The 12,219-nt window shown below is 37.5% G+C and overlaps 1 protein-coding gene and 1 long non-coding RNA gene across 7 annotated transcripts in view; one reads left to right on the forward strand and one right to left on the reverse strand.

The window, feature by feature from the left end:
* unc80 (unc-80 homolog (C. elegans)) overlaps positions 1–12,219 on the reverse strand; it is an 88,701-nt gene that overhangs the window by 19,238 nt on the left and 57,244 nt on the right. For all 6 annotated transcript variants that reach the window (XM_073815380.1, XM_065240007.2, XM_065240006.2 and 3 more), the window contains 9 exons: positions 11,929–12,109; positions 11,564–11,829; positions 11,353–11,487; positions 9,421–9,559; positions 9,218–9,314; positions 6,698–6,868; positions 6,491–6,583; positions 5,996–6,214; positions 5,597–5,797 (listed from right to left, as the gene is read on the reverse strand). In XM_073815380.1, coding sequence (XP_073671481.1) covers positions 5,597–5,797; positions 5,996–6,214; positions 6,491–6,583; positions 6,698–6,868; positions 9,218–9,314; positions 9,421–9,559; positions 11,353–11,487; positions 11,564–11,829; positions 11,929–12,109 — 1,502 coding nt within the window. The remainder of the gene's footprint in view (positions 1–5,596; positions 5,798–5,995; positions 6,215–6,490; positions 6,584–6,697; positions 6,869–9,217; positions 9,315–9,420; positions 9,560–11,352; positions 11,488–11,563; positions 11,830–11,928; positions 12,110–12,219) is intronic.
* On the forward strand, positions 321–1,788 carry LOC141282402 (uncharacterized). Its single transcript, XR_012337022.1, has 5 exons — positions 321–342; positions 882–975; positions 1,074–1,206; positions 1,289–1,392; positions 1,503–1,788. It is a non-coding gene; the product is annotated as an uncharacterized lncRNA (long non-coding RNA).

Genomic DNA, 12,219 nt, shown 5'->3' on the forward strand with positions numbered 1-12,219 from the left:
GCTTGGGTACGCCCTCAAAGACGAGGGTGGGGTGGGGAGCGCCGAGTCAGAAGAGAGCTAAAATGGCGGAGGTTGGGAGTCCCTGCTTTTACTCTGTTTGCAAACTCTTGTTTCATTGTTTAAGCGATTAAATCTCTCGAGTAGACGCTGTCTCTTTAGATGCGAGGGCAAAATAGCACTTTATGGACTTCCACAGAGGACATCATGTTTAATACGGTTCCGGAAAAATCCAGTCAGAAGTTGTTCACGGAGTTTTCACAATAACTGCTTCTCATGAACCAAAGCTGGATTTGCGCGATGTCTCCTCTTGAAAGTTGGATGTGCACTTCTGGATCACAGACTGTAAGTATTCATGTTTATTATTTGCCTTTTACTGTACATTACGTAACCGGTAACCGGAGATTAACATAATGTGCGTGTAGAGCTAAGCTTGCAAGCTAATTGTTTTGTGTTGTAATACTGTATTTCATAAACAACGTACCATATTTACACACGTGTATGTTGTATTATGCAGGCTTTCGTTTTTTTTATCGATGTTGGTTTAGACATGTTTACAAACTTGCTAAGTTGCTAAGATAAATACAAATACAAATGCCAGCTAAACTGTTACCGGTAAAATTTGTTCTCATGATCAAACTCAAGAAACTCTATACAGATGATTTGTTTAAAGTTATATGTATTTTACTGTTGTATTTACTTGAAGCTTTCTTAGATTTTGAAACGAAGTAAACACGTAATGTGTGTTGCTAATGTTGGGCCATGTAATATGTAATACATTTACGTTTTAATGAATAGTCTAACGATTTATAGTCGTTGTACTCTATTCTTATAATATTTCTTTTTGACTGAATACATTTTTGTTTTATTTGTCTATATCCTAGATTCGCAGCTGTACACATCCTTCTACACTGTATGCAAACATGCAACATCATTACACACAGTACAAGGAGTCAGACTGGCATATGAGGAGCAAAGGTGTTTAACACATATGATGTATTTACCTAGTGAAACCACTACCAGTCTTAAATGTATAACTGATGATGACAAAGTTTTTTTTCTCTGCATAATAATAGGAACCCAGGCAGTAGCATCGTTTCACAATGTTTCCATCACCATCATCAGTGGATGCCTTTGCCGTCCGTAGCCTGAGATTTCAGATTTGCAGCAAAAAAATTTGATTTTCTCATTAATTGGAATGCTGTGCAGGTATTTAAGTATTTTAGTAACTGTGTTAAATAAAGTAGTATTTACTTTTACAATAAATTAATTGCTTGTTTATATTTTACAGGTATTTGTACCTTGCAGCCATCCATTACAATGTCACCAAGCCGTAACAAAAGCAGGAGAGGGAAAGTACAAGGCTATGTTCCCAAAACACACAAGTGACATACCGTAAGCAGTAATGTTTTATTTAAAATACATTCATAATTAAAAACTTAATGTATGAAGCAGGGAAATAAATGATTAAAACAAAAGATTTATTGACTGCAATATTTCTACAGTTATGTGGATGATGTGATCAGGCTTGTGTTTGATGAGGTATTTGAAGATAAGCTGAAGGAAACCCCGATTCCAATGGACCTGGCATCACAGTTTGAGAGAACTTCAAAGGAGGACGTGATTGCATGCCATCTTCAGTGCAGGGGTCGTCGAAAGCCAAAATTGTGACCGATCTGATCAGGAAGCTCCAAGCGTATCTGGAGAACAACACACGACAGGATGATAACCTTATAGTGTCGTCTTAAATAGCACCAGCTGACAAAGCTTTGCTGTGCCATTTATCTGAATAGATAGCTGTAAGAAATTAATTGAACAATTTTGAAACAAGAGCACAATATGGTTACTAAAGTATGTTTATTTGTATATTGTTTAACATTTAAATATATATTTGTAATAAATAAAAAAAATTTGGACTGACTATTATATTTTCTTTAAAGTTGCATCTTTTGTTCTTTTTGGTACTTTGTTACTATAATGATACTTTAGTGTTATTGGTTTAAAAATGTAATAAAACTTACTGTAGTCCTGCACCTCAAAGGCTTATAGTCGGTACAATAAATGTTCTGTGTGTAGGGATTTAGACAATTTGTGCAAAACCTGGATGATGAATCACGCAGGTAAGACGCCCTGGAACATGTTGCATTCTTCTTAAAACCTAATAAGTAAAAACATAGCACTTATAAGTAAGCAGTCTTTCATAAAAAAGTTTACCATAGTGAAATAATGTAGAACATTCATTTCAATTAATACTTTCTTTGTGCTACATTTGGTGTTTCCATATAGTTTGCACAGTAATATAGTATGTAACAGTCTTTTATAATAAAGTTTACTATAGTAAAATAATGTTAATAAGTGAAATAGTTTTATAATCATTTCAACAAATACTTTCTATGTGCTACATTTGGTGTTTCCATATAGTTTGCACAGTAATATAGTATGTAAGCGGTCTTTTATAATAAAGTTTACTATAGTAAAATAATGTTAATAAGTGAAATAGTTTTATAATCATTTCAAATAAATCCTTCTATGTGCTACATTTGGTGTTTCCATATAGTTTGCAAAGTAATGTAGTACGTTATAATTACCTTTTGGATGTCTTTGCTACACATTTTCGTCTTCGTTTAGCATTCTGGCAGAGCTAAGGACACCTAAAAAAGTTAAATCCAATCGCGTTCATTGACGGAGATAGCTTACATCGTAACGGCCGTCTGAACTCTCTGGATCGAGCTTGAAGTGGTAAGGCAGTACAGACACCATCGTTTATAGAGAAATATAGCGCTTGTTTACGTTGCCTGTGACTCTCAGTCAGAACCGGAAAATCCACGCGTAGTCAGGGGCGTAACCTTTTAAACACACGCCGAACCCAGTTGACCAATAACAGTTGAGTAGTCATCTGACCAATCCGAATACACTAGACATTTTGGGAGGCGGAGACAGGAACTAAATCCGAGCGTTTTCCAGACATGCAGAAATCGGTGAGGTATGTAAGCAATTTATAAGACTCACAGTGCATTAGTTCAAGTTTTAATAACATGTATGTACTATGGGATATTACAATAACGTGCTAACGTGCTAATTTATTAGCATAATTGGTGCTCTTTAAGAAAAAATTTATGAATTAATTTAACAACAATAATCAGAATATAAATTATAAAAATAACAACCAAACCAAAGTTTAAGGCTTTACACAGAAGCTTGCTAAGGTGGAGAAATCAGATGTTACGAATGTAAAATAAAAAGGCACTCATTACAGAGGGCTGAAAGATTAAAACAAAACAAATATTGTTATTGCCCTTATATTCTTATCATTACTATTAATGTCAATTAATATAGTACTGCTGTTTGATGCATTAGTAAAACAAGACTTTACACTGGTTCTTACTAGCATCAAAAACAAAATTGTTCTTCAAATTGAGGGCAAACTGTATATAGCAAGCAAGCTAAAAACGTTTCCCATCACTTCAGTTTAATCTTGCAAAAACTATTGTTATAATCGGTGAAGCTAAACCATTAAAATGAATGAGTGACTACACAGCACAATGAAAGCTCATATTTGCACTGTTCTTTATTATGACAAAATTCTGTCAGTGAGTGCACACTTACACAAAACTCTTCTGTACTGGTGACTTATATGAACGCCTCTTAAAATCCATTACATTAACAATCTAAACAGACCTCACTGTGATCAATGCAGCAAAAAACAAGTAAAAACACGTTTTTTATGCGACGTAAGCAAATCTTCATAATATGAAGAGTTCAGATGCAAAACCCTCCAAGTGCGTCAGACATGTTTTCATGTAAATGAGCTATTTTCAGGCTCTTCATGTTTAGGTTTAGTAATTTCACTTTAATTGCAATAAAAATGTTATTAGTCATTATACCACGGGTCTGTTGAATGCTGTATTCTGATTGGCTGAGAAATGTTCCGTAGGTATGCATTAATTTCTGATAACCGCACACCTAACTTGTCAAATGTCTAAAAAATAGGCACCAGAGCAATGTTTGTGGTAACCGTGGTATAAGAGGAATAATTGACTACGGTCCTTTGAATTATTTGAAAATAATGCACACCCACGGTGTAACACATTGCACCTTGGGTGTGCATTATTTTCTTATAATTCAATGGCCGGTCGTCAATTATTCCTTACTTAATTGAAATACCTTATTTTCACAAATTTATTTTCACGAGTCATTTCATTGGTATCTTTCGCTTCAAAACCATGCATTTTTGGCCCTCCACTTCTAAAAAAATTTACTTCTTTGGAAAAGACATAGTAAACAGTTGCTAAATCACAAAAAATGCAACTAAACATTGCAAATGATGAAAGTCAGATTTCAAAAGGTAAAAATGAAGAAACTGAACCACATGCCAGGGAGAGCTGTAATGTGCCTGCCACATTGTATTTAGGTCCAAATCATAGACTGTAAAAAAAGATGGACGACGCCCGTTCGCTCTCTTCCATTATTGAAAAGTGAAGCCGCCAGTGTCCCGATACGGTGCTGCCGCTGACATATTGGGTCTTGAGTCTGCGCAGTAGCGATTTCGGGACCAGTCCTGCGCAGTAGTAAGGAGGAAGTAAAGCAGCGAAAGCAAGGCCCCGCCCTTGCTCTCGCAGAATGCGCATAACACAGCTGTCAATCATGATGTGACACCACCGTTTTTCATATCATTAAATAACTAACTAAAAACAAATTTATTTTAAAAACAAACACTTGAATATACATCAGCGTGATAAAAACTACAGTAAATGACAGAAACCAGCTTCGGAAAAAGATAATTGAAGTGTAATTAAATTGATTAGTTGGTCTCAAGTCACATTGAATAACATGGGGAGGCGGGGTTTATGACCTATACTGGGACCAGTCACTGGGGGGCGATCGAGACGTTTTGGCTTCACTTTTCAGGGCTTGTGTGGCACGCTTGGTCCAAATACTTAGAAGAAACAAAAATTTGAATTTGACACACGGTTGAGGACTTTGCTAAACAAAATCAGCGTGCCCTTTAGAATGACCTGAGGCCGGGATTAAGCATATTTGAAGCGAAAGTATTTGATAAACATATAATATGTGCCGAGAGCATTTGGTTAAAATATCATTCTTTCATTCAGTGAAAGTGTTATATATTGCTTTATAGACGGTTTCAGCGGACGCACGTGATACACATCTGGATCCGAACTTTACTTCCGGTTTCATTTTTTTAATGGTCTGACTAGTTGCTAAACTGATCTCTTGAACAAATGCCTCGTCCAAAATATCAAATGTTTTGGTTTCCTAGGTAATCTATGTGTTGTTTTTTTTACTTGTTATATAAATAAACTACGTTTAAAGTACTTTGTGGTTATTTATTATTAGCAGAGTTTACCGGAAGTTACGTGCGGACCGCGACAGCCGCTTGTTTATGTAGTTACTGCTGAAACCGTCTATAATGATCCCATAATAAAAGTAAGGAAGACAGCAAAGGAGTACAACAAACTCAAAGTACAGTAGTACAGAAGCAGTAGTAGCAGTAACAGCCAGCCATCAAATCACAGATGGTGGAGAGCTAGAGATCAATGTAAGGATATACCTGGTGCGCAGAGCCTGAGGGTAAACGCACCTGAGAGTGGGCATCTTATGAATCTTGTTAAACATGCGGTCCAGCCTTTTCAAAATCAGGATGAGGGCGGGACGGACTGCTTCTGCAGACCAATCAGTTATGGGCAGCATTTCTGTGATGTACCGGCGTAGCCCTCGACTCTCCATGGTTAGAGTGTCATATGGGGCCAGTTTTAAAAGAGAGTGGGCGATTTCTGCCAGTCTGGAAAACACAAAGGCTTAAGTGAAAAAAGTGAAAAGTGAGAGAGACGTAATAACCAAAGTACGCTAACCCATATTTGCAATGTAACATCTGCATTTAACCAATCCAGTGAATAGTAAAAACACACACTGCAAGCTTTTTTATTAGAATAAAGTTTTGTGTTTGATTTATTGAAAGTTCTCTCTTCTAATATCTGACCTCATATGAGACTTAATATCCAGCAGTTCTGGTGCAGTGACTCTAGGTTCTCCTGCCACGTTCTGCAGGATTTTAAGGCGCGGCCCACAGTGCTTGTAGAACTCTGTGCAGATGTTAAGTAGAGACTCGCGAGGACGTCGGAATTCTTCACGTGCTATGCGTTCGTCCAATTCCTCTCTCAGTATTCCCTGACCCTCCTCCAGCAGGTGCAGATTATCCCTGCAGAGTCAGCAGACAATTTTTAAATCATTCTTCATGAAAAAGTCTTTTAAAGACTCAAAAACAAAACAGGGCTGGGACAAACAGGCACAAACTGAGCCAACAGAAAAGAAAGACAAAAAGCTACTCAGAAGTTGATTTTTAAAAAGGCAAATAACATTGAGAAAAGACAACAAATGAGCTATTGCTCTAAAATATAAAATATTGTAAATGTTTGAAATGTGGTCTATTTCATGCCTAGTGTTTTCTTATCTACAGACACATAGTGACACTGACCTGGTGTTTGTTCCCCCAGATGTGGCGTGATTGGCTGTAGTCGCTCCTTTGTGGCCTTGATCACATCGACTCATTTGAGGTGCAGTCATAGGTCTGAGGAACAAGAATTATAATACAATAACATTTACACCTGACCTCTATAAAGGGAACATCTAGGACTTAAGGGTAGGGAATAATTAGATCAAAGGCTTGTGTTGTCTGTCTAACCGTGTCAACGCCTCCACACTGTAGAGCAGAGCCTGAAGAGAGGTGGCCAGAGCAGCTATAGCAGTAATCTCATCTCTAGCTGCGGATGCAGACTCTAGAGTCTGCATGTTATTCTTTAGCTTCTGTAGATAACATGGAACCAAAGCCTCCAGAACCATCAGCATCTGCAGACTAAATGGATGAAGAGAAGCAGAGAATCTAAGAACTTTTAGGCAGTGATACGTCTGAATAACTTAGTCATTTAAAGCTACTACAATAGAGAAGCTCTCAAAATTAATAAAATCATCCAAATAATCATTATGTATATTAGATCTTGTTCCCACAAAATTACTTAAAGATGCATTCCTTGTAGTGTCAGACCCAATACTAAATATCATTAAGTCATCGCTAGAACTAGGATATGTTCCAAAAGCTTTCGAACTGGCAGTTATTAGACCCCTCATGACAAAGCCACTCCTCGACCAGGGAGAGCTTAATAGTTTTAGACCAATCTGAAAATCTCCTCTTTCTTTCTAAAATACTAGCAAAAGTAGTGGCAAGCCAACTATGCACATTCTTAGTGATTAATAGTATGTATGAAAAGATCCCATCAGGGTTCAGGCCCTACCATAGCACATAGACAGCCCTGCTTAGAGTTACACATGATCTACTTTTACCATCCGATCGTGGTGAAATCTCAATTCTTATGTTACTAGACCTTACTGCAGCCTTTGACACAATAGATCACCCAATCTTACTCAATAGACTACAAAACTATGTTGGCATCAATGGTCAGGTGTTAGCCTGGTTTAGATCTTATTTAACCAACCACTATCACTTTGTTTATGTAAATGAGGAAATGTCATATCACTCTCCTGTTAAATACAGTGTACCGCAGGGATCAGTACTGGGTCCTATCCTTTTCACGTTATACATGTTACCTCTAGGAGACATTATCAGGGAACATAAGTTTTAGCAAGTGTTACTTTCGACCGACAGCATCTCCTCACATTTAAACTTGATTTACTATTATTCTTGAAAAGAGAAGTCAAACTTCAGGATGTGCTACAAGAAAAAAAATGATGCATTTGGAATTTACTTATCATGGTTGAAAACACCTTTCTGCATCTACACGTGGAAAACTGTGAGTAAATAACGCGATATTTGTAAGCTCTGTCAGGTGTTGTGTGCTAAATATGCTGTTATAGTTTACAGTAGGATGCAAATGTTATCAGGGTTTGGAGAAAATCGCTTTGTTACAATCAACATGTTCCTAAACTGTGATGCAGAAACACAATGGGAGGATCAATTCGTCTCTGACCACAACTACACTTTAAAATCACAACTCAACCTGAAGCAACCTACATCTGATATGGGAAAACAATGGTGTGGTTTCCCAGACAGGGCTTATCCTGCTACCAGGCTAAAATGCATATTTGAGCTACGATCATTTAAAAACATATGTCGGACCTTCAAGTTTTCTAGCAGTTGTTCGAAATATTCACAGCTAGTATTTCTGATCAGAGAAGGCGCATTAATTACCTCCTTCAAATTGTTGATGCGACAATTCATCGGAGGCAAACCAGACGGCTTTGGACGAGACCTGGAGTGCATACTACATCAAATATCACACACTTTTGGGTCTCTATATGCACGCAGATTTCCCCCTCAAAACGCTCATATAAACGCAGAATTAAAAGTAATAATGCAACAGCACTTTTGCGTTTTCTTTTCAGATCGTTTCCGTGTAAACGTAGCCTAAGATAGTGTTCTAAGTAGTTTTGACCACAAGTTTATTTAAAAAAGAGCAACTTTTCGCATTAAACAATTTCATATCCAAGAAAGATGTTTGGATATGGCAAGACATGATAGCCACGGAGTTTTATAGGACCAACCTGCTAGGCATTGTCGTCGACAAAGTCAAATTAACTTATAAATGGTAAGTGGTACTTATAAATATCATATTGTCATTATGCCTGGACTGTGGTTGTCACAATGCCACTAAATTGTGTTGCTTTTCAATATCAATATACAGCTACCGGTTTAGTTGCATAGCTTTCAGCTGTGTGCACACGTACCGATAAAAGTAGTTTACGTTTGAATTGATGTCGCTCTACATACGTCATCTGGTATAATTGAAACGAGTGGCTATGAGCTACGTACAGACGCATTTGATAGACATTCGTAAAGCCCAATAAATGGCTCTGGGCATTCGTAAACCATGCCTCAAAATGAGAAAATGAGCATATGGTTCCCAGACCACGTCTCATTCTCTAAGAGACTGGTCTGGTGTTTGCCAGGCAATGTACATGCAGTTATGTAACCTCTTTAACCAAGAAATTATATAGAATAAAAACCACAGTACCATGACAATGAGGTGGTAAAATCAAAGGATTGATTTAAGGGAAAAATGCACTATTTAATGTAAAAAAAATTGTTCAAAGGGTTACTGTCAATATCTTTTGTCAACAACCCTTATACCTATTTTGGTAAAGAAAAGATCATTAAGGCTAAAATTAATTTGGTGTACAAGTGACAAACCTGCGGAAGGATTCTGGGGCATAAGCGACAACAGTAACGCACAGCTTAATGGCTTCACTGATCGAGAACGCCAGATCTTCATTACCATAGCAAAAGTCTGCAAAAAATCAACAGCAATATGATCTGTCTGAAAAGTGTTTCCAAATAAAATGTACGGCTGATGCCAACTTTGTATCCACCAAGAGCCTTTCATGTCATCTTACCCAGAGAACGGAGAGGTTTCTCAGCCTTTACCAGTTCCAGAGCATCAAGAGAATCTGCGGTCTCACCTTCCAAAGATACCAGCAGGTCAAAAAGACACTGGGAAGACACACCTTTTGATAGGCCAGTACTAGTACGGGTCTATGAGAAAAACATAAAATATGCACAGTGTGATAATATTATTATTACAGTGGCAAGAAAAAGTATGCAAACCTTTAGGAATGAACTGTGCGACGACGTCACGTAAATGCGTAGTGACGTAGGGAGGTCACGTGTTACATATATAAAACGCACATTTGCGGACCATTTTAAACAATAAACTGACACAAAGACATTAATTAGTATCATTCCACATACAACAACGCCAGAACGGTCCTCTTTCAACACACTTGTAAACACTGGGGCGGAGTTTCGCGTTCGTCCTCTGTGACGTCTTGACGTCATGACGTATTGCGTGAGGTCACGCTGACGCTTTCAGGACCGGATCTAGATGATAAATTGTGGTTTAAAAGTGTATATTTGTTATTTTTATTGTCAAAAATGACAATCGGTTTGCTAGATAAGACCCTTATGCCTCGTTTGGGATCGTTTAGAGTCCTTTGAAACTCCGTTGAAAAAAACTGTTAAGTGTTGAGTTAAGTATTAATTGTTGGTGTCTTTTAAAGTCCATTAAAATGAGAAAAATCCTGCAATGTTTTCCTCGAAAAACATAATTTCTTCTCGACTGAACAAAGAAAGACATCAACATTTTGGATGACATGGTGGTGAGTAAATTATCTGGATTTTTCTTTTAAGAAAATGGACTATTCCTTTAAAGACCACAATCTTTATAAATCAAAGTAGCACTAAACCACAGCTTTAAAGTTTGCCAGCTTCTGACATAAATTAGCTTTCATTAAAGTAATTAGTATGTGGGTTCACTTACATTTTTTTCTCCAGCACTGTGAATGTTTAATGGGTGTTTTCAAAAAAGACAAAGGAAACTAGAATTATTTGTGTGTTGTCAGCCTATGCACATTGTGTTTGTCTATTGTTAGGACCTAGATGAGGATCAGATCACATTTTATAGCATATCACTGTAGAAAACCAGTTCATTCCTAGGGGTTCACATACTTTTTCTTGCCACTGTACATTATGTTAAGCAATAACACTATTTAACACACTGTTTAATATTTTGGCTTTCTTCTGGATTTTGATTAGTCAATAAATATTTCGCGTTAATGCTATCTATTTGACCCACTTATTTTGGTAACATGGTACAGGTTGTACTGTTATGTTTCTCACCTGTCACTCAAGTGGCCACGCCCTTAATTATGCAGAACTTTATGGCTTAATATAATTTAAATGGATGAGTTACAAAAAAGTTCACCCCCTGACAGTTGTCATGAAAGGTAAAATGAGCTATAAAGACAAAAAACACTTTTTGTACCAGGCTGTAATCATATTTATTTCTGCTGTAAAGTCTGGCATTTCAACATGGGGGTCTATGGGAATTAACTCCCTTTTGGAGCCAGCCTCTAGCGGCCTATTGATGAATTGCAGTTTAAGCAATTCCGTATTGGTCTTATTAAAGAGATCGAAGGTTGCCCCTTGATCACAACAAAGTCTTGCTCTTGCAAGAGGAAAGGTTGGTTAGATAGGTATTTGGCAGCATCTTGCCAACATCTAAAATGGTTTCCATTTGTCTTAAAATGGCCTTCAGTATTAATTTTAGTGTGAACATAAAACTTGAGAGATTTAAGTTAAGTAAAACAACAGTATGTTTTTTTATGAAGGCTTCAAGATGAACTACAAGATTATAATTTCATGTCCACATATGTATTTATTTGGTATGTGTAATAGATCATCGTCGGTTTCTTGACTGACTGTACATTTATCCACTGCCCATCAATACTGGGTTTTATCCATCAATGAAAGGTCATCACAACACTTACGGTGAATTCCAGCAGCGGGGCCACACTAGCGAACAGCTGCAAGATGAAGGGTTTACGGTGGAGGATATAAAACTGCCTGCAACAGAACTCAATCCCTCGACGCAGCAATGGGTTACTCTCATAATCCGCATACGTCTTCCATGTACAGAGAGAAATGTTAACATTTAAAACAGAATATATAGCAAAAAATCTTTGCATTTATGCTGCTAACCTGGATCATTGTGGGAAGGATCCACTGGTAGCCGCTAAGAGAGAAGAGGTGATTAAAGTGCACAGCTGTGTTGATGGCAGTGGCGCTGTATTGCCTGAGGAGAGCGCTGTCCTCAGGATGCAGGAGCAAGGCACCATTAAACACATTCAGAAATAGCATAATCTCATCACCCCAGGGATATTCACTGGGCATGCCCAGAAACATCTCCTCCAGGAGTTTGATCCAGAGGACCTTGTGTAAAGTGTCTAAACCAAAGAGCTCTTTTCCTGAAAAAAGAAGATAACACAAATATCATGGGTTTAAACAAGTACTGATGAAAAGGTATAAAATACCTTAACTTAAATGCACAGTAAGTCCAAACTTACCTAGAGGCTCATTGAAAAGGGTGAACTCAGCATCAATGGCATTGCGCGGAAATGACGGCAGACGCAGAAGGTCTTCCTGGAGCATGGAGACATGGGATTGTTTGTGCATGGCAGGCATACGTTGGGTCAGTGAGATGATGAAGAGAACTCTGCCAATCTCTTCCAGCTTCCTAGAAAACACCTGCAAAAAATAAATCAGACCAAAAATGCAGTAAGACGTAACATATTTAGTTTTTAGTGCTCTAAAACGTTTTAGTGACATGATGAAAAGTTATACAGAGTCATGAATTA

Source organism: Paramisgurnus dabryanus, chromosome 7 (genome assembly GCF_030506205.2).
Source record: "Paramisgurnus dabryanus chromosome 7, PD_genome_1.1, whole genome shotgun sequence".
NCBI classification, from domain to species: Eukaryota; Metazoa; Chordata; class Actinopteri; order Cypriniformes; family Cobitidae; genus Paramisgurnus; species Paramisgurnus dabryanus.